General features: G+C 40.6%; 3 protein-coding genes across 6 annotated transcripts; 2 read left to right on the top strand and 1 right to left on the bottom strand.

Moving 5' to 3' along the window:
* The first annotated feature begins 7,251 nt into the window (after positions 1-7,251).
* hand1 (heart and neural crest derivatives expressed 1) lies at positions 7,252-12,327 on the top strand. Of its 4 annotated transcripts, none has more exons than XR_002665087.1 (3): positions 7,252-8,075; positions 9,184-9,585; positions 11,717-11,786. XR_002665087.1 is itself a non-coding variant. In XM_022744675.1 (3 exons), the coding sequence occupies exons 1-3, from the start codon at positions 7,596-7,598 to the stop codon at positions 11,909-11,911; spliced, it is 714 nt and encodes a 237-aa protein (XP_022600396.1). In that variant the 5' UTR covers positions 7,252-7,595; the 3' UTR covers positions 11,912-12,327. The 4 variants fall into 4 exon arrangements, 3 of the variants coding, with proteins under 3 accessions (XP_022600396.1, XP_022600395.1, XP_022600397.1); XM_022744675.1 differs by having other exon boundaries at positions 9,184-9,222; positions 11,717-12,327; XM_022744674.1 differs by having other exon boundaries at positions 9,184-9,252; positions 11,717-12,327.
* Positions 12,045-19,654, bottom strand: sap30l (SAP30 like). Its single transcript, XM_022744677.1, has 4 exons — positions 18,919-19,654; positions 17,018-17,140; positions 16,518-16,616; positions 12,045-14,161 (listed from the first exon to the last, which is right to left on the bottom strand). Exons 1-4 carry the CDS (start codon positions 19,102-19,104, stop codon positions 14,033-14,035), a joined length of 537 nt encoding a protein of 178 aa, XP_022600398.1. The 5' UTR covers positions 19,105-19,654; the 3' UTR covers positions 12,045-14,032.
* Positions 19,655-21,711: 2,057 nt separating this feature from the next.
* LOC111221326 (tubulin alpha chain-like) lies at positions 21,712-24,550 on the top strand. Its single transcript, XM_022744687.1, has 4 exons — positions 21,712-21,819; positions 22,931-23,153; positions 23,255-23,403; positions 23,505-24,550. Exons 1-4 carry the CDS (start codon positions 21,817-21,819, stop codon positions 24,483-24,485), a joined length of 1,356 nt encoding a protein of 451 aa, XP_022600408.1. The 5' UTR covers positions 21,712-21,816; the 3' UTR covers positions 24,486-24,550.
* The last annotated feature ends 1,408 nt before the right edge of the window (positions 24,551-25,958 follow it).

Raw genomic sequence — 25,958 nt, 5'->3', positions numbered from 1 at the left:
ATCTCTGTTGTACTGAAATGTAGCTGAAAATTAGCAACAAGTTCCTCCAATCTGAACAACCATCGGAGCGTCTCCTGAAATAAAGGCCAGACCTTGGTTGTCATGGTTACAATAATAAACACACGGACTGTACCGACAAAGGCGTGTCAGCTTTCTTCACCATGGTTTACTATAATGACGGTCTTGGCTTGGTTAGGTTTAGGAAAGGACTGTGCGATTTGGGTCAGACTATCTTTGTCGTCATGGTTACAACAGCAACAACAACAACAAACGGTTATGGATAATAGAAACAACATAAACAGCCGGTTTCACACGGGAATCGAACACCCGCTCTCCATCCACCCCCACCTCCTCCTGACGTGTACTACGTCACCGACACGTTTCCCCTTCGCTCCTGTCATCATCACTACGACCACTAGATGTCGCTTAGCAACAAAACGTAACTATGGGTCATAACAACCTGCTGCACAGACGAACACTGGGCTGGTTTTTTGTTTATTTTTACGGGGCAGACTCTAAATTAGCACAGCGTCTGAATGCTGAGGAAGTCTTTCACCACATCTTTCATTCACGTTCATAAAAATCATATTTATTCTTTTAAAACCAAACTTTGCATTGTTCTGCAACTCAAGAAAATACTGGAAAAAGAGAAGATCAGTAAGAAAGAACTGATCTGAATGTACGAGAATAATGAGAAACTAAAATCAGAAACTTTAATGATGGTAAATAAAACTCGAAGGGGAAACTGTGAGAAGCTGCCGTCCCCGCTCAGGTTATAAATACAGTTCAAGGCGTCGGTCTCTTCAGGTATGAACAGCGCCGCGGCCTCGACAGTGTTAACGTGCTTTCAGAGGAGTCGGTCCCTGAACCGTCTCCACCTCCACATTTCTCAGGGTCAAGCCTTCGTGCCGATGTTTTGACTGTCAGACTCTCTGAAGCCTCTGGGGTCGTCTGACACAGAGCAGCCGCCCTCTGTTAAATCTGCTGCTGTGAAATCATTAGAGCCCGACCTGCCGGTGGTCCACGGGCCCAGAACCTGACTGTGTGTGTGTGTGTGTGTGTGTGTGTGTGTGTGTGTGTGTGGCTTTGGTTTGATGCTGTGTGAGTATAAAGTGAGGATCAACGTGGATAAGTGAAGCTTGTTATCGACACGTGACTGATGGTGTCACTCCTGCTTCTTAGTTCAGACTGAATTAAAAGGACAAAATAATGATTTTCATTATCAACTAATCTATTATTTATTCTTTTAATTAACTATTAATCAATCGTTTGATCTTTAAGACATGAAAAACTGGGTTTATATATGGCTGTATTTATATGCATGTATATTATCTTCACTTGCACTGAAAAGCATTTTACAGAAACAATATACCAAGAATGAATTCTATGTTTATTTAATTCAGAAGAATATATGTTTTGTTGTTGTTGTTTGTTTTGTCAAAATGTCTTAATGAAAAATAATATGAGTAATAAAAAACAGAAGTGAGTGTCCGTCATGTTTCTTTTCATGTTAGAAGTTCAAATAGTACATTTTTTAAATGTCTTATTTTTTCTGAATCATGATAAAAAAAATCTTCAAAAGTTCAAATATGAAACAAAAAGAACTTAAAATATTTAGTATTGCAACTTGATAAATTGCCAAAATGATCAATTGATCATCAAAATAATCACCATTTAACTACTTGATTATTTGAGGTATCGTCATCACTAATTAATTATTTTGGGATAAAAACAGGAAACAGTGAAAGAAACACTGAGTATTTTAGCACCAACAGAAAATCAAGAAACATCCATTTTTACAATGAATTTTCCCAGAACAAACATCAAAACGTTTCCTGTGCGTCGTCTTGACAACTCGTCTTTATTTTCTCACTGTGAGGTGAAAATCTGTGTCTTTAAACTTGTAGCCTCAATATGTTTCTGTCATGGGTGACGTGCATGTATATATACTAGAACATAAACACACAGCCATGCAGTGTATATTTATTTAATTTACCATTGGCTTAATTATTATTGATTAAAAAATGCAGATACTGGATGAAGATCTTTAGACGTCACCTTTGGAAGTTTTAAGTTTGACTTGTTTGTTTTGCTGCTGAAACAAGTTTCTCTTCTATTGATGATGTTTAAGTTTCTGATTCTTTATTTTAATTTATATATATATATATACACACATACAAATATAACACTTCTTTTCCTTTCCTTCTTTGGGAACTGCTGCAGCTGTGAACTGTTTATAGTTTGAATGAGTTTTATTTTATAACTGACATTATAAAAAGTGTCCAAACCATTTGTCAGATAAACAAGAAAAGGTAAAAAAGGTAGTTACGGGACGTGTTGGCGTTTACGTCCCTTCAGCTCGTCACTGTCACCTCTCCGCTCCACATTCCAGCCGTCCCGCTCTTATCTTTATGGGCTGAGGACGGGCAGAATTACAGCAGTCAGAGGACGGTTTGTGGAGCTCGATGACCAGAGAGAGCAGAGGGAGCAGACGCCGGGTGGAGACGACAATCACTTATCAATGTAGAGATGACAGAGGAGAAGACGGTGTCCGACAGAAGAAAGCAGCAGATCCAGTCGATCAAAGACGCAGAGAGAGTGAGACAGAAAGAGAAGCTGCAGTAAAAGTCAACGGTCTGGTAAAGCTCCTGAATGACAAACAATAAACTTTAACTGGAGTTTCTACTGGAGTCAGCTGACGTCACTCGGAGTGAGAGACCGAGCAGCAGAAAGCATCTGCCTGTTAATATCTGATCAACAGCTGCGATTATAACCAGGTAAACGACACTGCCGAGGCCTCAGAGGATGGATCTGGTCATGTGATGTGATCATGTGATCCGCCACATGATGGTTAATGACTAGTAACTTAAACATGTGGTGAAGCAGCAGGTACAAACGCTGGTGACGGAGAAAACAAAGAGATGTGAGGCTGAACGGCCACTATTTGTTTGTGTTATAACAGCTTATAAATGATCATTAATAAACTAGTTATACACCATTCATAAATCCTGGATAAGCCGAGTCTTATTGTAAAGCTAAAAAGTTACAGTTACAGAATTTAACAATGAACCAGTGGCTAAAACTTCGATGTGAAACTCCAAAATAATATTGTGTTAGCTGGATGAGATCCGACCTCAGTGTGACCTCGCACACAGAAGAGGAAAGATCAGGAGCCGGTGACACACAACACCTTCAGTTTTCTACTTAACACATGAAACTTAAGATAAGAAATTTGCAGCAGTGAAAGAGATTTTACAGCAGTAAAATTCTACTGTTTCCATGGAGACACCTGTGATCTCATCCTCCTGTTGTTTTGAACTTCACCAGGTGAACTTTAAGGTGCAACGGTTTAACTGAGGTAAAGTGATTCTCTAAGTTTAAGACTAAGATGAGGAGAAAACCTTAAATTAAATATTTAAATGAACATTTTAGAGAAACTTTAAAGAGAAAACTGTGCAACTGTTTTAAATCTAAGGACACTTCAACTCACACTTAGATCTTAACTTGAGGTGTTTTGTCCACCCGGCCTCTGGGTAACGCTGCTCCACCGTGTCCAGAGCCACAGAGGCCTCGGAGCGGGGGTTTCTTCTCCCATCATGCACTGGGCCTCTGAGGAACTCCTGGCGTGACCCACACATTTCCCAGAACGAGGAGGAGCCGCCACGACTTCATTCTGCCCGGTGGGTTCAATTAGCCTTAGCGTGACGGCGTCGCCGCACGCCAGAGGTGGATGCGTCCACTGTTCTGACAAAACACTTTGGTCTTGAGCGTGCTCGGCGGCGTTTTCCGTGCCGAGCCCGAGGCCCCCCCCCGGCCTTCGGAGTGGCGGGAATATTTGTTTGGAAATGTGGAGTTGAGGGTAAGCACTCTGAAGAGGAGGGAAGCAGCGACTGTTGAAAAATCTACATGATGACACAAACAATTATGAGGAGAATTCATAACACGGCCAAGATGGCTCCTCGTGACCTATTTTGGATGTTTCCCCTGGCAAAGCAGCGAGGAGAGAGAGGGGGGGAGGAGAGGGGGAGGAGAGGGGGAGAGATGACTGGAGTCTATTGGGGTTGAAAGCAAAGTATGAAGAGACTATTACTGCTGCTCAGGTCTTTCAGCACGTCCAGCCAGAGCAGGTCCGGAGGAAGAAAGAGAGAGATCAAAAAGAGGGAAGGTTCTGGTTAAAGGTTCGAGGAAAGCGATGAATTGAAAAGAAAGAATGACGAGAGAGAGAAAGAGAGAGAGAGAGAAAGGTAGAAGAAGAAGTGGAGAAAGTGGTACAGAGAGAGATGGAGAGAGTGGAGGAGGGAGGAGTATTGTATTTCATCTCTGCGTAGTGGACGTCTTAATCAACAGTGTCAGGTTTTCTTTCAGGAGGCCGCATGGTGTTTTTCAGGCTGACAGCAGAGGCAACATGACGGAGGAGGATGTTCCTCCACCAGCAGCAGAAACATGGAGGATAAATACAGTCACCGTCACCCGAGAGACATCCTGCGTCAAACACATAAAGTGTCCGTGTGCAGGAGCTCCATTTCCTCCCTTACAAAATAAAATAAAGTCCAAAAGTTACACTCATATTATATATTTTTTTGACTCATATTACAGTTTGTGAATGTGAAATCAGCACCAAAAGAATTCACATTATTATAGAGGAATAAAAGAATATTATAGTCACACACAAATGCGATAAAGTCTTCTATCATCCTTTTCTTTTACACTCTTGTATTTCACGTCTGAAACTAAAATCTTTGCAGGTAAGTTAATGAAATTAAAATATTCATGAAGCATTTCTGTGCTCTGTCATTTTACTGGTTTGTCATGAATTTTATTCTGTTCTTTCCCCTATGAAGCGCTTTATTTTGAAAGACACAAATAAAAGCTGTTGTTAAAAGGTTATTATTATGTTGTAATACATCATTAAAAAAAATGGTCCAATTCTGCTTTTCAAACTGTTACTGGAGTAAAAGTCAAAGTTAAACTACTTACCTTTAAATTACATTTAAATCTGAGTCTAAGCAGCTCATTCAAAAGGAAAATAAATTAAATGAAATGTTGTTCCCTTTAATCTCTAATAGTGGAAACTAAGTTTAAATAATCACGTTTCACTGTCTTTACAATTTACAAATATGTGCTTAATATTTACATTATAGTCACATCACAGTTCCTCATGGTCTTATAATAACATGAGAGATTAAAAAAACATGTGAGATAATGAAAATGAAAATACTGAAGTATTATAAGAAACATGAAATTGTATTTATTGTAATTTATTTTGTATTTTATCTGACTGTGTCCTTAAAGGCGCCTTTAAATAAAATGTGTAATTATGAAAATCTATAAGATCATTAAGTAAAGTTGTGATCCTGTTGAAATATCACAACAATACTGAGCGAATGTGAAAGAACACAACAGAGAAAGAGGTAAAAAAAAATAAAATAAAATAAAATAAAATAAAAACGTAAACATGTGACAGTGTTAGAGAGAAATAAAGCGACAGAAAGTGACGGATGGTTCTTTACGGTTCCTCGTGGAGGTTGAGCTGAGCTGTAAACACGGAGCAGAGCAGCGGAGCTTTATGGAAAACACGCAGCACGTGAAGGTGACACCTCCTGATTTATGGCTGTATTTAGATAAGACTCGCTCCTAAATGGTTTCTAAATAGCGTCAAGGTCATGTAATGTAATGGGATAATGTTTTTTGGGCGATGGAGATAAGATGATGTGTTCAGTGTGTGAGGAGCTGTGCGGGGGAATTCGTGCGGGAGATAAAAACCCGCCGCCGCCGCCGCCGCCGCCGCTGCAGAGGTATGACGACAGCAGGCCGCGGGAAAAGAACCAAATAATTCATCAAACCTTTCATTCGCACTTCTCACGGAAAATCAGATCGCTGATGATAAATGACTCAATTCAGCCGCTTGGTGCAAAAATAAAAAATAATAAAACACCAATTACGCGTTTGAGAAAATATGAAAAAAATCTTACAAAACAAGCATCAGGTCGAAGGGAAATATGGGAAAACAATCTCTTATTTCCAGAGTAAATTAATTAATTATCGAGATAAAATGAGAACGTGCCTCTATAGAAGCATATAAAGTTTATTGATACGTAATATATCATCGTTTTTATTATTATCTTTTGTCAATAGCAACAATCTTTAAGAGGTCGGTTTTTCTTTCTCTTTGAAATCGCCATGTGCACCTTAAAAATCTTATATTTCGACACTTAAATCATACAGAAATGTAATATATGACATACAGGCCTATGTCACCTATAGCCTTTATATCTCTGTGTATCTCGAATTTGCCCTAGGGGGTAAGTAAAGTATCTATCTATGAGCGGATATATTATTATCACATATAAAGGCCTACATCCTCTGGATTTATGAAGATTTAAGTTTATAAACTACATGAAATATAAAAGTTGTACGTGTACATACATTAAAACTATATGATTAATTTTTATATGGTATAAGATGTTGTAAACATATATGTTAACAATATATATTTAGGCTTAATTTATATATGTAAGTTAATTAAAACAACTTCTATATGTTTATGTATGTTTTTCTTATTCATTTTAAACGTGTCTATCTCAGACTTTTGGATCCTCGTGTGTATAATATCAACATCATATATATATCATCATGTACTGACAGACTCTGAGGTGGATATATATTTCTGTAGCATATCTACAATATATAAAACATATATATTTGTATGGGCTAGACACTATGTTAATATATGAAAATAGTTCCAGTTTCTAACAGGTTTTATATATGATTTTTACATGTTTTTTATCATATATATATGTATGTATATATAAATATATATAAATATATATATATATACACATATATTATTTGTATGGGGTTGCATTCACGGTCCAGTTCTCCACCTCATCGGCCTCGAGCTGATGAGTAAAACAACATCATTATTCAAACAGCAGCCCCTAATTAAACAGGTATGTCCAAACAGATGGTGCGTAAAGTCCGTGCGTAAAACCTCTCCAAAACTAAGAGAGGACATTCAAACCAGAGGTGTTCTAACCCCCCCACCCCCCACCTCCTCCCCACCTCCTCCCCAGCCTCCACCCCCCAACCAGTAACCGACTCCAACCAGTCAGATATCTGCTGCTTGAGATTCTGGCACCATGGCGCATGTTAGTATTACAGACCTCTCCAGACTCTCCTCCCATCCTGGGCGCTCTCCTCTATTGGCTGCCTCCTTTCCACGCTCACATCCAAATCATATAAACCTGGGGGCCTCACACCTTCAGCCGGGGTCAAATTTCTCGGGCGAATCGGAGCAGCCTCTCCGGGAAACGGATCTTCACGAACCAAACACACAGTGGAGTCCAGCGCGACGCCGAGACCCGCTCTCTGGATGTATACGGTTTTTCTGCGGCCTTTCTTTCCCCTCCAGAATGACGACGATGTAAAACTCGGGGTCTGGACTCGTTGGTGAATCCAGGAGGATACAGATTAAAGTCGTGAATGAGTCCCGCTGGCTGCAGATCCCCGAGCAGTGACCGTTTTGGGGCCGCAGCTGAGAGAGACCGAGGGCGCCGGACAACGCGGAAACTGCAGTGTTTGCTCCCCCGCTCGACATGAACCTCATCGGGGGCTACCAGCATCACCACCACCTGATGCACGAACCATTCCCGTTCGTGCAGCGGTGTCACCAGGACGCGCCCTACTTCCAGAGCTGGGTGGTGAACCACGGCGAGGTGCCCCCGGACTTCCAGATCCAGGCGCCCTACCCGGCCGCGGAGCTCGGAGCGCCCGGAGCGACGCACGACGCCCGGCTGGAGGGGCTGCAGGCGGGGATGGGAAAGAGGAGAGCGTCGGGGCCGAAGAAGGAGCGCCGGAGGACTGAGAGCATCAACACGGCGTTCGCGGAGCTGCGGGAGTGTATCCCCAACGTCCCCGCGGACACCAAACTGTCCAAAATTAAGACTTTACGCCTGGCGACCAGCTACATCGCCTACCTGATGGACGTCCTGGCCAAAGACTCCGGGGAGACGGAGGGCTTCAAGGCCGAGATCAAGAAAATCGAGAACCGGGATCTGAAAAGGAAACGAGATCTGGTGAGTCGGTGTGAAGCCGCGGAGGAGTCCGAGCTGATCCAACAACTGATCCGTTAATTCACATTAATGTCTCAGTGTAAACACACCTGCAGGTTTGATGCCTGTCTAATTTTTATTTTATTTTATTTTAGGTAGAAGTTGTTTTTATTTTTTTATTTTATTTTTGACTAAATTTAAAAACATATATTTTTTTTGAACCACTTTGAATTAAATTGACTTTCCCTACAAAATATAAGTAAATTACATTTTCAGGACTTTGATACAAGAGTTTATAAACAGCAAATATAATTAGATTTTTTGTAATTATGTAGACTATTGTAATGTCATTCATTATGGAGGTTGAATTATTTTAAAATCAACGCTTAAATTAACAAAATAAAACTTCTGGTCCAACCTATGCAAGTCCTCGGCCCGAGTCTGGCCCATATATACCTCCACACCTGGGCAGATTCTGGCCTTTATTCTTTCTGGAAAAGTTTTCTGTGTGTGCGCCAGAGTTGGCCCAGATGTGGAAGCAGCATCTGACAGTCATGGTGTATTTTCGGGCCAGATTCGGGCCGTAGAACCGGGGCCGACAATGGCCGGTTTTATTTTTACTATTGTCACAAAAATAGAGGTGTTAAGGAGTTACATTACATCTTTCATACGCACTGACGTCACACTCTTTCACTTTAATGTAGCCTATAGTTAAAACAGCTCATGCACAAAGTGTTGCCAGCAGCTAATCACCATGACAACCACCCCTCACCACTTATACAGTTATAAATACATAGTTAACATCCAGGTTTTTGTTTATAACATGTTCATCTCACATCCTGTGTAAAAAAAAAAAAAGTAAAATTCAGTTTCACACATGTAGCTTTAAATTTAGATTTAAATTATGAATTATTATTATTATATATAATATAATGTATATTATATAGATTATAATATTATAACTATATTATTATGTCATATGTCTGGAGAAATATTTTCTACTGTAATAAGTGATATTAACATAACATGTAATGTTCAAGAAAATATTGTTAAATGATAAATATCCATATAATATATATTTATATGAGATAAAAAATACCCAGTACTAATGCCCCCCTCTCCCCCCCAACAGACTGACGGGCTGCAGGACTCTTTAGGAGCCGAGAAGAAGGTGAAGGGCCGGACCGGGTGGCCGCAGCAGGTCTGGGCTCTGGAGCTCAACCAGTGACCCCCCTCCCTCCTCCTCCTCCTCCTCCTCCTCCCCCTCCTCCTCCTCCTCCTCCTCCTCCTCCTCTTCATCCCTAAAACCGATTCAGAGACTCTGGATCAGATTGTTTTGTTGTTTGTTTTTTTTAAAAACCACTGACTGACTGAACTTGAACACACCGCTGTGCACGTGCAATGATGCGCAAAAAAAGGGGGAGAGAATGAAAGGAGAACACAAACTGCGGACGCAAGCACCGCGGTGGACGCTCGTTTTGTTGACCCTCGTTTCTCCTGGTGTGGTTTCTGAAGTCCACTCACAGATCTGACTGTAGGTGTTTGCTATTTGTGGTATTTCTGCTTTGTTGATGTTTCCACCCCTCCAGTACTGGAGACCACATGTTGCCATTGTGTCAAAAAAAAAAGTCAAAAAACATCTGTCTCCCCCTGAAGAAAACGTGTTGACCTGGCTCTGGTGTGGTGGCTGTTTTCCACTAATCTGATGCCGCTGAAGCAGAAAAAGAATAAATGATGATAAACGATAAGTGGAGTAAAAGCAGAGTAGGGGTCTGAGAAAAAACCGCCGATGCAGAAGTTCAAAAACGACCTTTTCTTTTATTTGAACTTTATTTATGGCGCGTAAAAACCCGCTGTTTGGCGCTAATTGTGTCAGAAATAACACAAACACAGCACAACAGATTTCATTACTCATTATAAACCTTACTGCTTCTACTGGTGGATTGTTGTGCAATCAGAAACCAGCTCAGTTATCTTAAGTCTTAATTATGTTTCATTAATTTCAACATAAACAGCTGTGTTCTAAATACATCGCCTTCTATTTTAGCGTGTTCGAAGTTGTTTAATTTCCATTTGGCATTGGCCGAAATAAATTATCACGGCGGGAAATATTGTTGCACAAATCCTCCTATAGGCTAATTATTTTGCAGTTAAAAATTTACAAGTGATAACATTTATATATATATATACGTATGGCATAAATGGTCCTATATAGGCCTATAGGCCATGATATAAATGACAGATAGTTAGGATTTGTGCAAAAATAAAGTCTATATATATATATATATAACAATTACAGTGGAGCATAAATGACATATACAGGATTTATCCCAAAAAAATAAAAAGGACAATGAATAAAAATACAAAAAGATGATCTTAATTTTACAACATTAATTAATTGACCACTCAGTCAGTTAACTAATACCTGATAATGACTAATTTATACCGTAATAACCGGATATGTTCGATAGGGTTAGGTTACGTTTTTCTCTGACGTCATGCCGTGTCAAAATTGAAAAAATAAAATAAAACAAAATAAAAAAAAATGTAAACACTGTATCTGGCGGGAACACAGAGTCCAGTGGAAACACATTTTGAGGGGAGACTTTTTTTTTTTTCATCCCACTGAATTTGGCGCAAAAACATGTAAAACACGTGACGATGATTATGAATCCAGTCAGTCGCAGTCAGATCTCAGATGGAGCCCGGGCTGTGTCAACTCTTGAGGCTGTTGTTGTTGTTGTTGTTTGCTGTTTGTTGTTTGTTGTAGAAAATGACTGAATATACTGAACTGAACTGAATCTACCTCAAATTTAAAAATGTCACTGTCCGTTTAGAGAAGAGGGAAAACAACATTTTGACACCGGATGTTGAGTTGACGCACAAACACGACAACAAAGAAGATTCAAGGTTTATTACTGTGCGACATGTTGATGGCGATGTACATTAGATGTGAAGTTATATATAGTTCCGTAAATAAATGAATTATTTTAAGACACTCGAGCTGTGGTGAAGGCGACGTCTTCATTTCTTCTTCTACGTTTTTGTTGGAGCCACTAACTGAACTGACGGAGAAGGAAAACACGAACCTGAGACGTTTCATTATTATTATTATTATATATTATTTTTTTGTGACTTTTTTTATTATATGAATTTATTCTCATAACGGTCTGTATTTTTTCTTCGCAATCCGAACTGTTTTTAATATTCGTTATTTTTCACTTATTTTCTTTTAATTTACAACATTTCTAAAGATTTTTGAGGATGAATTTTAATTTAAAACCGATATCAGGAAACCTTTTTTTGTTTGTTTTTTAAAGTCCTGTTCTCCTCAGTGGCTTGTTGTCATTTATTATTCATAAATGGCCAGAAACTCAGAAAACTAACAGCTTACATCATATTTGCACTTTTTTTGTTTAGTTTGTTTTTTATTTCCTATTGATACATCTATAAAAATGTATTTCTAATCCTCCTGTGCTGATTTGTAGTGGAAACATTTTATTAAGGGTGGGTGGAAATTAAATAATAACAGAACTGTTCTGTAAAATATAAAAAAAGAGATTTGCTTTCAAAAATAATGTCTCACCCCCTGTGATAAAAAAGAAGAAAATCTATTCTTACAAAATGTTTGACTTCACCTTCTGTTGATCCTGTTTCCTGTGAAGGTCTCCAGGTGTTTGAAAGTCCAGAGTCCAGGCTGCCTTCATTTAACAGGAGGATCCACAGTGACACCTAGTGGCCGAAGTCTGTTACTGAAACAACAGCATGAAGAAACTGATGACAAGTTCTTTTTAGCCTTGATTCTAAAAGATTTAACACATTATTTCCACATTTATTCTGTATATGTACTAAAGGATTAAGGGCCACATGTGACAATTATACATTAATACATAATAATAAACAATAATATAATTCTGATAAATAAAATGTGGCCCCAACTCTCCGCTGTAGTTCAGACATACATACCTGTGTAAAAAGACAAAGGAGAGACTGTTGCTTCTGCCTGTACAATACATTTATTATTATTATTATAATTATTATTAGGAGCAATAAGCAGCCATATTTAAATATGTTCTTTTCTAATACAATAATTAGGTTAATGTGGCATGGCCTATGTGTTAATAAAGTTGGATGTTATCTACATGACACTAACGAACCTACAAGCAAAACTGAAAATACAACAGACGCTAAAATGATAACCTTGTCGAAAGGAGACAAACTCAGTGTGGTGGACAGACTTAAATATGATGCGACAGAAGATGGTGAGAAAAAAAAAGAAAAAGAAAACAACTCCATGTAGTCACAACCATTAAAAACAGAAAAAAAGAAAAACAGAGTTGGAGTTGGAGAGAGGAGGAGGGGTTTTACCTGGAGGTGTCAGCAGTACAATGAGAGTTTAAATCAACTTTTGGATGCTTCATGTTACATGTTAACGGGTCACTGATAGTTTCTCATCACGTCGTTTGGCTCAATATTAATGAAATTTTTTTAAAAAGTTTCTCTCCTCCACGTCACTGAGAATCTGTGTGAAGACGAAGCCTCACAAACTTACCAATTAATCAATGACAAATCGATTACAAATCAAGAAAATAAATCATCAGTAGTTTTGACAAACTTTTGGTGCCGAATTAGATTCACGTTAGACTTTTTACGACAAACATAATCAATGTGCATAAAACTGTGCAACTTCACAGACATGGAAGTAAGGCGTCTGGAAATTACGGCAAATTCTTGCTTTAATTTGATTAATTATTCGGGGAAAAAAACCCCCCAAAAAAACAACTTGTCAATCCAGCTTCTTGAAATACATCCACGCTATGATGAGAATCAAATCAAGAGTTGAACCTTTACTATAAACACTGCTCTTAAATATTAAAATGGCGCTTATAATTACTCTTTACACTCCTGTCACTCACACGCACGCACGCGCACACACACACGTTTGATTTCAGGTGGGAAAAAAAGGACGAAGAAAAATAAAAACAAAATCATAAGCAAATAACTTTATACAACTTGTAAATTAAGGCTCAACTAAAGAGGAAGGAAAGAAACTTGTATGTTTAAAAGAAAAAAGAAGTAGCTCCCGACACCTGCGATGCACAGAGAAATGAATCAGTATGACAGTGTTCATACGCAAGGAAAAGACTCACTACAATCGGTCTTTGAACGCATCACATCCAGCTGGAAAAGGGCGACGTACAGATTGAGGATTCATTCATTTTAGACATTATTAAGAAAGAAGGTTTTTCTAAGTGAATTTTGCGCCTTCAGCAGCTGGATGTGGCGTCAGTGAAGGTGGCACCTCTTTCCTACAAATTCATTCATTCACAATAATAATAATAAAAACAAAAAAACAAACAAAATCCCACTCAGCATCATTCAGTTCCTACACGCTTCTGTTTGGCACAAGCATTCCTCACGGGCGGTGGATGTGTTAACAGTCAACTCGGCAAAGAAAAAAAACAAAAAAAAAAGAACTAAATTTACCAAAATGTGTTTTGCTTTTTACTCTTAAGGCAGCTATATCGTACATTGCATTCAACCAGGTTACTTGAGATCGGACGCGGTTTCTTTTGTACATATCGACAAGTTACATTACAGCATGACGACGTAAAAACCCTGCGGAGTGAGTCCTGGTCCTGGACAGTCTTTTTAGGGACCCGGGCGAAAAGAGGAGGATCGACCGTCGCGACGACATGTGCTCAGACTGTATTCGTGTGAAGCGGAGGCGGGGGAGGGCAGAGACAAACTCATCCCTTCCTGGATCCTCCTCCAGTTTTTCTGTGAAACGTCCTTTGAGGACAGCGAGAGTTCAGGTTCTGGTCTGACGGAGGAGTGGGACGGTGGCAGGGCTGCAGGAGGAGCTGGTTCTGGTGGGTGGAGCTGTTGTTAGTGGTGTCCAGCTTGTTGTTGCCGTTTGTCACTGTAGGTTCTGCTGTGGCTACTGCTGCAGTTGTTGTTGTTGTTGTTGCTGTTGAAGCTTAGTCCAGCGGTTTGCCGCCGTCCCCTTTCTGGTCCAAGCGGCTCTTGCTGCTCTTCACCATGTAAATAAAGTAGGTCAGAGTCTCCTTCTCGTTCACCGGGATGTTCCTGAAGTGACGACTCACCGTCTGCGGAGGAGGAGACAGTGACGGTTAAACACAAATGTTTGTTGTCATGATCTGATCTCTCTGGAGACCAGTTTCAGAATAATGATCCATCTTAGAAGTTATACAACAGTTAGTTCTGACTAAGTCATTTGATTGGACGATTGGAGTGCTGATATAGAGCATAACAGCACTGGGATTTTAACTACATGTATCATTCTCTTTAACCGTTAACAAGCGTTACGTTAATGGTCGTTATCTATGATAGATTGTAACGGACTTCAGCACACACCTGAGGTAATGTGTAGACAAGGGAGCTAGCTAGTGTGCACTGTGCAGCTCAGGAACATGCATCTTGTTTAACTAATATGGCGCTCGCAGAACTGTGACTGCGTCCTCGTACCTACGACCGAAACACAGCCGTGCTGATATTCAGTACATCACTCCCAATATTACACTCTTGAGTATTATTGCTTAATTAAAGCTCAATATTTTACACTTCCTGTGTTCTATATTCAAGTATTGAAGATATATTTGTGGTTTTAAGAACCAAAAACCAAGATCAATATCTGCCGAGCTGCAGTGACAGTGATGTCAACATGATCTTGTGTCATCTGCAGCCATTAAACCACCAACAGAAACTGCCGTATGACTTAGAAACGACCTTTCCATTTCTGTGATGGTGGATTTTCTTCTTTAACTTCAATCAGTTCTTAAAAAGCAGGTAACAGCTGAGAAACGGTAGAAAACTACTGGATACTGGATCCAGTAGGAGACAGTTAATGTGGCTTTAACTGGAGCTTGAATAATGGCTGTTTGGATTTTATAAAGTAGCATCAGGCAGAAGAAAACAAACATCCTGTGTGCAGCCTCTCTCTCTCAGCAGCCACTGGTCCTCCTGAACGGGGGCCGAGCCCGGGGGCCGCAGCTGCAGCTGGTTGTGGGGCTGTTGACTGGCACTTTATTAATGATGTGGGAGGCTCATTAATAGCAGGGTCTGAACCTGAGTAAAAGCCTGGGGAAACATTCAACTTACAGCCCCAGTTTCATTCATTCCTTAACTCTACAGCCTGGTCACATCAGACCACCCCCCCCCCTCCACCACAGGCAGACTGAGAGCGCTACATACGGGAGGGATTTGTGAGGACGAGGGCCGAGCCAGCTGCACGAAGTCCACCTGTCGATTTGGCAAATTAAGTCTAACAACCTCTGTATGACCAATTACTGCGAGCGAGGACCCGCGACACTGCGTTTGTCACAGTAAATGAGTAACATGGAGGCGAGGGGTCGAGAAGACGGATGCAGGGAACACCTAACGAAGGCAGCTCAGGCGCCTTTAATGAACTACTGGTCTAATTATTCCACAAAGGATTCAGAGAAAAACCAGTTTCCTCCCAGGACGCTGCTGAGGTTTCTGTTTCTCTGTCAAGTTTTTAAACCGACGGTAGAGAAGTAAATGTTTTAGTACCAACATAATATCATGATTAAAAAAACATTAAAAAGATGTACTGTTCAGGAAACAGGGTCACAGTCTCTTCTTCTGTTCCTCAATAATGGCCCGAAGTGCTTTTGCTGAACATTATGATGTCACAGTGAAGCTGACCTTTGACCGTTGTCATCACTTAGCATATTAATTCTTGAGCTGCGGCCAAAAACGTGTCTTTGAGGTCACAGTGAACTTTGACCTTTGACCACTAAAATAATGTTGTTAACCATAATAATTGTTGAACAACATTAAGTAATATTCATTCATATTAATTGATGATTTTGTTCAAGGCAAACCAAAAAGTAAAATGAAAGTAAAGTAAGAATTGGAGGTGGAACTGTGATTCATTTTTTTAATCACAGATTAATCTGGTGATTATTTTTCAGGGTTTCAACAAGTTAAATTTAAGACTTTTTAAGACCTTTATGGATGAAATTTAACAATCTGAAATTTAACAATCTGATTTATGATTATTTAAATTTCACTATTGAATCAACAAAGTTTGTCTCCATGTTCTGTCTCTCTTGTTCCCTCGTGTTTTTTTTACATCAGAAAAGTTGCTTTTAATATCAATAAACTCAGATAAATGAAGCTGTACTCATGTTGCAGCCGCCTGATTTTGTGTTCGACCAATCGGTGACATTCAGAAAACCCAGCCCTGACAGTTCCTGGGCCATTAGAGGGCACCATGCTCAGAGCGGGAAGTTTCAGGACTAACGTAAACCCCGTTCCCTCTGGTCAAAATGTCAAAACACAGGTTAAGGTTCCTGAGTTCCTGAAACAGTTCCTACTGTGGAAACAGACGTGGTTTCATGGTCCACACTGAACAGAACAAACGTTGTGTCGCCCATTAGTCAGCAGGTAGATACGGTGAGTCGGTCAGCGTGCTCTTACCTCTGCCAGCTGGGCCTTGTTGAGGCCTGGTCTGGTCTGCAGCTTGTAGTGTCGCTTGTAGCGTCTCAACGTGTTCACCTGCAGCTGGAAAAGGTCGACCTGAGGACACAATACGAGCAGGGATGTAGTGAGACACTCAGTTCAGAGAGAGGATCGTTTTTTTTAACTCCGACACATCTCAGTGATTTACTGAAGGCTCGCAGCTACTTCTGCCTCTTTTCCAGCTTTTAACGAGGATGAAAATTTAATGATCTCTGTGGAGAAATTGGGTCATTGCAACAGTAAACACTGGAAACCCCACAAGGAGAGCTAAATACAGACGTGCTGGATATGAATTTCTTTAAAAGAGTAATGGTGGTTATGTAAGAATATTCTTATTTCACCATGAGCTGGTGTTTTTAAGCTTTCCTCTCTCTGTCAATGTGTTTTTACTCTTTCTACACCCAGGTGTGACTCTGTCCCTGTTGAATGTTGTGAGTAGACACTTTAGTCCACGTTACCTCGGGCACCTCCACATCATGATCTGGGGATTCCCCTCCGTCATCGCTGGTCTTCCTCTTCCTCTTGTTGCGGACGCTCTGGATGAAGTTCTTGTGAAAATCACAGATGTAGAGGTGTCGCACCTGTAAGGATGTTAATGAGCAGTGAAGGATTAAGTTTACCACGTACATATACCTCTGTCTCCCAGGATCACAGCAAAACACAAGTCAGACTGAGCTGGATATCAAGTTTAACAAGTTTCAATCTTGGTGCCACAAGAAAACTTGAAGGAGTAAATTAAAACCTAAAATCAAAGCAGTAGCAGAGTTTAATGTCATCTTAGAACAACTAACCGTTACAATAACTTCACTACTTTTTATACGTTTTGTTTGCAACTCAAAATGTATTGAGGTATGATGCCCGGCCCCGACAACACATTGGTACTGAAGTCAATAACTGAAAAACACCTGCAGCCTGCTGCCACCGCTGAAAACCTCAAACACAAAAAGGCTTACCTCGTTAAGACATCCTTGAATTCACTGATGACTCTGCTGCGTGTTAGGAGGCCCAGGAATATATTCCTGCATGTGGCTTCAGGTTTGTTATCGTATTCTATTGTAATATTATTTTAGGGCTGCACAATATGCAAAAGAAATAATAAAAATATTATTGTCATTTCAGTTGGAATCATATTTTTACTAAAAAAATTTATAAAATGATTATGTGATTTTTGTTGGTCTGTTCCAAACAAACATGTTTCCTCTGGAGAACATGATTTTATAAAAGCTTATGGTGATAACAACGCACAACAATGTTGTGACACATCTTGCCTTTATCAGAAAACTGCAGCTGCTACTATTTGGATATTGCACTTAGCCATATTGCAATTTAGATTATATTTTGTTTAATTGTGCATCCCTACTTTTTTGTTTTTAATACTGTTCAGAATGTGTATTATTGAGATGATCTTTACTCCACAATTTTCACAATTTGCGACTTTTTTCTGTTTTACACCACTGTAAACTAATCAGTTTGAGATTTGAACTGTTGTTCTCACATCACTCTGGGCTCTGAGAAACTGTCTAAATCCTAATTATAGACAAAATGATTAACTGAGACAATAATCAGCAAATTAATCATTGGTTGTAGCCCTAAAATGTTGCATCAGTGGTGCTTATTTCCTAATAATTTATATACAGAAAAGTTCTCTAATTAACTGCCACAAAGGGAAGACAGGGACTTTAGGCTGCTAAAGGTCTGAGGCCTTGAGACACCTGCCTGGTGGGTGAATCACCTTTCGATACCTGTCAGTTTCTCTCCCTGACACTGGAAGTGAGCCACTGAACAATACAATCAACTTTGCCGTTGATAGCAAACCAGTGAGACTAATTCAAAAACCTATGCAAAAGTAACCACGAGAAATAAAACTGTAGGGCAGAGTTGAGTAAAACTGTCTGCTACTTCGACCAATATTTAACTGGTAGTTCGTTGTACTTTGAAAAAGAGAGGCCGGTTGTTGTAACCGGGCAGGAGGAAGCTTCCCTGGCAACAGCCATTTTGGAGGAAACTGTTGCACTGCAAGAAAGTTGATGCGGGCAGGATCCTGCTGTCCCGCACGTCGTCCAGGTAGCTCAGCTAGCTCAGCTAACGCTAGCTTGACATTTAAACCGAGTGAGAACAGATTTAACTACAGACAACGCGGACATTCCCCGCTACGGTAACGCTAGCAACTAGGGGGACGCTATGAATGTGTCCTTTTTGTTTACTCACGTAAACTAACCTGCTAACTAGCTTTAGCTGACAGCTGAAGAGTCTGAGCAGTTTACCCGGCAGCTAGTCAACTTCCAGTCGTCATCTCGCACTAACAATCACTGATTTAAGTGTCACAACAGAACTGAAACTGTATTATAGTTCCACTTACACTCTTGTCAATGTCCAGTTTCAGTTTCTTCTGCGATATGCTCTTCTGGATCCTCTTGCTGAAGGAGGCGTTTCCAGCTGACCGGCCGCAGCGCTCCCCGTCCTCGATCAGACAGCAGCTCTGTCCATAAAACGGCGGAGCAGGCGGTCCATCGTGGCTGTCTTCCTCTGTGCTGAATCCATTCATTCTGTACGGTTGTAATGCTCTTCGTGCTATAGCCCAGGCGAAATCACTTAAAAGCCAGCGTTATGTTGGCGACCAAGTCTCTTGTTCACGCGTTGCCCCCTTTGTGAAAGACAATCCGGTAGCGTTAGCTAGCTAACTAGCTAGGTTAAGTGGTTCGGTTCGCTAGCTAACAACTCCTGGTGTTTTACCCTGACTCCGGCGACTTATTTCGAAAAACGACAGCCTCTGGTTAAATACATATTCCCGCCGATGTCGGTTAGATTCACACTAAAAAAACAGCTGCTGCTAACGTTAGCTAGCCTCGGTGCTAGCAGGACCGCAAGGTGGCTCAGCTGCCGCTAACGGACAAATTCCTCTGGTGAGACCGCAGCTGTTTGTCCCTGTAACAACCCGCTGCTTTTTGATACGATTCAAATATGACAATAGTCTCACGCGACTCTAAGATAAAAGGCGTCAACCGGCGGCAACAGATGAAACAACTTTGAAGAAATCACGCATTTAACAGCCTGCACCGCAACAATCGCGGCACTCTTTGAGAACAGCTCGTACAATGGGACATGCTTCGTTTCTGTGGCGGAAGTTCTCATCCCGAGCCAGGATTGGCCAATTTTGCATGGGGGCGGGCTTAGCGTGCAAACCTTGCTTTTCCATTGGCTGTAAGAAACATCGATATTCAAGCGGCTTCTTCCTGTATCACTCGGCGTCATATGTTTTCTACAATGAATAGGAGTTAAAGGTGGCGTCGCAGCCAGTTGAAGTAGCTTGTAACTGCCCAGCAGAGACTTGGCGACCTTTATACAGAATAAGTTAGAAAGAACTAAAGCAGCTCGACTACCTGTTAAATTGATTTAAATACACGTGGATGAAGTTTTCAGATAGACCAACTGTAGTCAGATTAAGGATGAAAGGAACTGACAAACCTATTAATTAAAAAACGTATTTAAACTTATTTCCTGAATCTTGACGTATGCAAATAGAAACTACCAAGTAGTAGGCCTATTTAGGATTACTTCATGTCCTTTAACTTTCGAGATGATACAAACACTTTCTTCCCTTGTAAAGATCAGACGAAGATCCTAGAAAACAACCAGTAACGAATATCATCGCAAAATACATACAGTCATAAAACAACTGATGAGTTGACTCAGTGTTTTCATTTAGAAAATACAGCAGTTACAGCCTAAGAAATTCTCTTGTGACATATATTCCTGTAGGTTTTAAAGTGAACTTCATTTGTTTTTGGTGGAAATGGAGTTTGATAATTAGTTTTCATAATCATTTTTTGTTTGATTGAAAGGAATACAATGCATCCAAATAAGATATTTTTGAAGTTAAATTCGTGAAATCATGTCCATTCACCAGGAGCCTAGGTCTCTGCCTAAGGGGTCATTGGAGCCATGGACTGGGGCGTATAGAATTAAGGATAATGCAGAACTCTTTATGATGTCACAAGATTTCATCTTACTTAGAACTCATGACATAAAAACCTTCTTTCATTTATCATGTGCATCATAGGTCATATTCCTTTTTCCTTTCACTTGTTATTGAGCAGTGATTTGTTTAATTTTCACAGTTATCTTTACCTAACAATATCACAATTTTAAATTACTCAATAAACTTACTTAAGTACATTCCTGTCAGTGTTCTATTTTTATGTTATACTATTAGATTATTTTTGCTGACCATGTTACTGACGCATCAACATGCAAGCAGCATTTAAATATTGACTGAGGTAGAGCTGATTTTAATCATTTATATACTGTCAGGTCGCTTAATTTACTGTTTAAGAATATATTTGTTTTAGTAATTACATTCAAAGTTCTAATCTTCTGTAGTACAGCAGAGTGAAAAGTAGGCCTACAATATTCCCCCCTGAAATATTGTGACATTGAAGTAGAAAGTAGCATATCATTAAAATACTCAAGTAAAGTGCAAGTGCCTTAGAATTGTATTTGAGTGAATTTACTTAGTTACTATTTTTATACTCTTTTATATTTACATAATTTGTTACCTAAGAATGTTACTCTTAATGTTTTGTAACTTTTTTCTTTCTTTCTCTCTTTGTCTTTATTGTGTTATTACTTGTATGTATTTTCTTTATTATTATTATCATTATTATTATTATATGGTTTAAGTATAGAGTACAAGTAATTTATGTTTAAGTCTACGGGATGTATGAAGTTAAATAACCTTCTAGGAGGCGTGATACACTCTTATCTTACTCAGTGTTACTTGATATGTACAACAGCGAGGTTGTCATTGTTACTGCACTATGTTTACAATATAAATATTTGATTTAATAAAAAAAAACTTTGATGTGTCACCAACAGCTAGCTCTATAAATGGAAGCATATATAACCTTACATCGGTTTTATATGCTACACAAAATAACTGAAACACCGGGATAGTTAGAGGTCGACAGCCGGTTCATACTTAGGGGGTTAAAATAAAACACACGAACACCCCGGCACCAACTGTCAACGTTTCAAATAAGATGACAGTTTAATTTAAACCAATAGGAAAAGGGCTACGTGACCCTGCCGACCAATGGGATTGAGCAGCTCTTTTCCGAGAGTATAAAAAGCCCCGCCTAGCTGCTTCGCATTTCAGTTACGTCTTACACAGGATTCTTAACGTCCAAACAGTGAGAGCTAACGTTAGTTCTTCCCTTTTCTTAATTCGACCGCTACAGACTCCACATCTTCGGTAAACATGGTGAGTGGGAAAATACAGGTTTTGTTTTATTCCTCATATGTTAATTTAACCAAATTCAAAACGTGGAAGTCGAGTTTTATTCATAAAACCACGAGCTAAAATGTCGGACGGGTAACCAAACTTAATTTTCAATGGTTTTTTGACGTTGGAGAATTAAACATAACTCGATAGGATGCAGTCCAAAATTGAAGTTCAGTCGCGGCTGCCATTTTCTGGGTTTTCCCCGTCGGCGCGTTGACCCAGTTAACGCCTGTCATTGTCCTTTAATTCAGCCTGAAACATTCCTCTGTGTGAGGAGGCCCGGCCATTATGAATCTGCAACCCAAAACCTATTCAAGAAAAAGCTTTACGGGGCTTTCATGTTTAATCTTTGTGTAAATCTACTACCTCTTTTGTATGAAAATATTGAACTAAAGCTGTGTTTGCTTTGTCTCACCACACCGTTTTGATGTTAAAATGTTTGTCCTCAACCCATGATTATCTTTCGGCCTTAAGCATCCTTTTTATATAAGTATCTGAAATGCCTCTAAAGCCTTTTTGAGTCTGGCTCTCACGATTCAACACACTGCAATTTAAGAAAACGCATGCAAATGGACAAAAGGCAAGCAAATAATGGCCTAACTGTGTTAAGCATTTCCAGTGGACACTAAATAGTGGTTGTTTTCTCACATGTTCTCAAATGTGTGAGAATGCTTTTGTGTATTTGCATGCTTTCCTAAATTGCAGTGCAATGAGCTAGTAGGCCACCGTAGTCGCCCAAGTTCAGAGACTAAATGAATGTGCAACGTGTCGGTTGACTTTAGTCATGGTGGTCTGGTATTGGCTTCTTTACAAAAGAGGCCTTTTTCTCCTCTCTGGATTTTTGCATTACTTCCAGAGCAGCCCTCAACATGTGACCAGCAGCCTTCAGCATCTAATGTCATTAAAAATGACATAAGAACCTTATTTTTTTACCCCCCCTCCCCCAAGCGGCTTTTCAGCCAACCAACAGCTCTTAAATCAGCTGTTTGCTCATTTTTAAACATGCTCTATAAATAAAAAGCCAATTGATTATAATTCTGTATGAGAACTTGTAGTAATAACTTTATTTTTATTTTTTCCTCCCTCATAGCGTGAGTGTATTTCAGTGCACGTTGGTCAGGCTGGTGTCCAGATTGGCAATGCCTGCTGGGAGCTTTACTGTCTGGAACACGGGATCCAGCCGGATGGACAGATGCCCAGTGACAAGACCATTGGAGGAGGAGATGATTCCTTCAACACCTTCTTCAGTGAGACTGGAGCTGGGAAGCATGTCCCCAGAGCTGTGTTTGTGGACCTGGAACCCAGCGTCATTGGTAAACTTATTACATATGAATTTTAAAAAATAGCACTAGTTTCTCATGCATGTTTTTTCACTCAGTCCAACCATCTTGGTATTTATGCTAATTTTCTGTAGATGAGGTACGAAGTGGGACTTACCGCCAGCTGTTCCACCCTGAGCAGCTGATCACTGGTAAAGAGGATGCTGCCAACAACTACGCCCGTGGGCACTACACCATCGGCAAAGAGATCATTGACCTAGTGCTGGACAGGTTGCGCAAACTGGTGGGTAACTTTATCAGGAGGGATCTATTCCTAACTTTGACCTTGCATATCAAACAGAATCATATCATACCCTTATTGATCACTGTCTCCTCTGTCCTCAGGCTGACCAGTGCACTGGTCTTCAGGGCTTCCTGGTTTTCCACAGCTTTGGAGGTGGCACCGGTTCTGGTTTCACCTCACTGCTGATGGAGCGTCTGTCTGTCGACTATGGCAAGAAGTCCAAGCTTGAGTTCTCCATCTACCCAGCCCCCCAGGTGTCCACCGCTGTGGTGGAGCCCTACAACTCCATCCTGACCACCCACACCACCCTAGAACACTCTGACTGCGCCTTCATGGTGGACAACGAGGCCATCTACGATATCTGCCGCAGGAACCTCGATATCGAGCGTCCCACCTACACCAACCTGAACAGGCTGATCAGTCAGATCGTGTCCTCCATCACTGCTTCCCTTCGCTTCGATGGTGCCCTCAATGTTGACCTGACAGAGTTCCAGACCAACTTGGTGCCGTATCCTCGTATCCACTTCCCTCTGGCCACCTACGCTCCCGTCATCTCCTCTGAGAAGGCGTACCACGAGCAGTTGACGGTGTCGGAGATCACCAACGCCTGCTTTGAGCCAGCCAACCAGATGGTGAAATGCGACCCTCGCCACGGCAAGTACATGGCCTGCTGTCTCTTGTACCGTGGAGACGTGGTGCCCAAAGATGTCAACGCTGCCATCGCCACCATCAAAACCAAGCGTACCATCCAGTTTGTGGACTGGTGTCCCACCGGTTTCAAGGTTGGTATCAACTACCAGCCGCCCACCGTGGTTCCTGGTGGAGACCTGGCCAAGGTCCAGAGGGCCGTGTGCATGCTGAGCAACACCACCGCCATCGCTGAGGCCTGGGCTCGACTCGACCACAAGTTTGACCTGATGTACGCCAAGCGTGCGTTTGTTCACTGGTATGTAGGTGAGGGTATGGAGGAGGGGGAGTTCTCAGAGGCCAGAGAGGACATGGCGGCTCTGGAGAAGGATTATGAGGAGGTTGGCGTTGACTCGGCTGATGGGGAGGGAGATGAAGATGGAGAGGAGTATTAAATATTCCCTTGTGTTAATCTCTAATGTGAGATTTAAATGTTGAATAAAGCTTGTTGGTTAACTGATCTATTGTTTGGTCTCTTTAATGATGTCATTCTACAGGGCAGAGGGAGGGGAGACGGGCATGGTTCATGTGTCTGTATCTTAAGCCAGTGTTTTCAAAACTTAATACAAACTAAGTTGCACATCTGCCATTAAATCTCACAACACAAACACAAAATGTGGTTTGGTCTCAAATGCAGGGAGTGAAATGTTACAATCCATCCCACAGTTGTAATGTAACATGATGTAATTATGACTAAGTTGATATTGAAGCTTTGATTTCAACAGTTAAATTATATTGTTAGTTGCTGTCAGTGACATTTGTCTGGGTTACTTGCATACAGACTCTTGTGGCCATGAACTGGGTTAACTAACAGCCAAAACATCAGCACTGACGACTAGCATGAAAAATATCCAAGACTCTCAAACATGACTTGAGTGTGACGAGTTTAATGACAAAGCAACTACAAAAATAAACTCGGAGTGGGTGGAAGATGAACTATAAACAGACTGACAGACAACATAGTGGTTTACTCAGCAATCCCAAATAAGGACAAGTTTTTCCTTCTAAAACAGTCTGTACCTACTAGGTTTAATCCTTATTCCATGAGGAAGTAGCTCCCTGTGACAGAGTGAATCAGGTGATTTGTAACTTGTTCCTGATTGGAGAAAAGGGAAGTGTTGCAATGCTTCCCCTACTGTAGCCATGTTGCTAATAACAGCATCTTTAATGGAGCTGTGTATGTTGTTGCCCCGTTTCCATCACTAATGCTAAAAGCACGCTGCCCTCTCTCTGCAGGATCTCACTGGATTCAAGTAGTTTTTTTTTTTAGTGATCTTCTAGAGAAGCTGTTACTCTACTCATGCTCTGCTCTGAGCCACAGCTAAACATTCAACACACCCTCTCTGCTGCTGAGAAAACACCTGCTTTGTCACAGAGAAGCTCTGATAGTTTGACAGTGTGGAGATGATCCTGCTGCTCTACTCACTCCTGTCACTTGGGGGCAGCGGTGTTCAACAAATGTTTGGACTCCACCGTGATGAAGCAAACTCCTCAGTCAGAAGTGTTGCAAACACTAGGTGCAGCATTTAGTAAAACTAAATGACTCTTACAACACCGGACATTTTCAGTACAAAGAGCAGATCACACATTTACTAACTTAAGGTGTGATTTGTGCTTTTCCCTGTGAGAACTGAGAATGAATGTTTTTTATTACTGTTATTAATCATTACATTAGACATACAAAATAAGGCTTATTTAAAGATAAAAAGGCTGAGATATCCTAAAGTCCCTAGTATAGGTAAAGCTTCAAAAATTCTGGATCCTACAATTCCCATAATGCATTAAAAATTCCCTCATCTTTCAAAGTTCCCCCCTCTCGTTTAAATGTAACTGCAGGTTTTCTGTCCAATATTCAACATCTCCAGCTT

This window comes from Seriola dumerili, unplaced genomic scaffold (assembly GCF_002260705.1).
Source record: "Seriola dumerili isolate Sdu_G_001 unplaced genomic scaffold, Sdu_1.0 BDQW01000086.1, whole genome shotgun sequence".
In the NCBI taxonomy this organism is placed as follows: Eukaryota; Metazoa; Chordata; class Actinopteri; order Carangiformes; family Carangidae; genus Seriola; species Seriola dumerili.
Note: the sequence above shows the minus strand (reverse complement) of the source record. Positions and strands in the feature narration are given on the sequence as shown.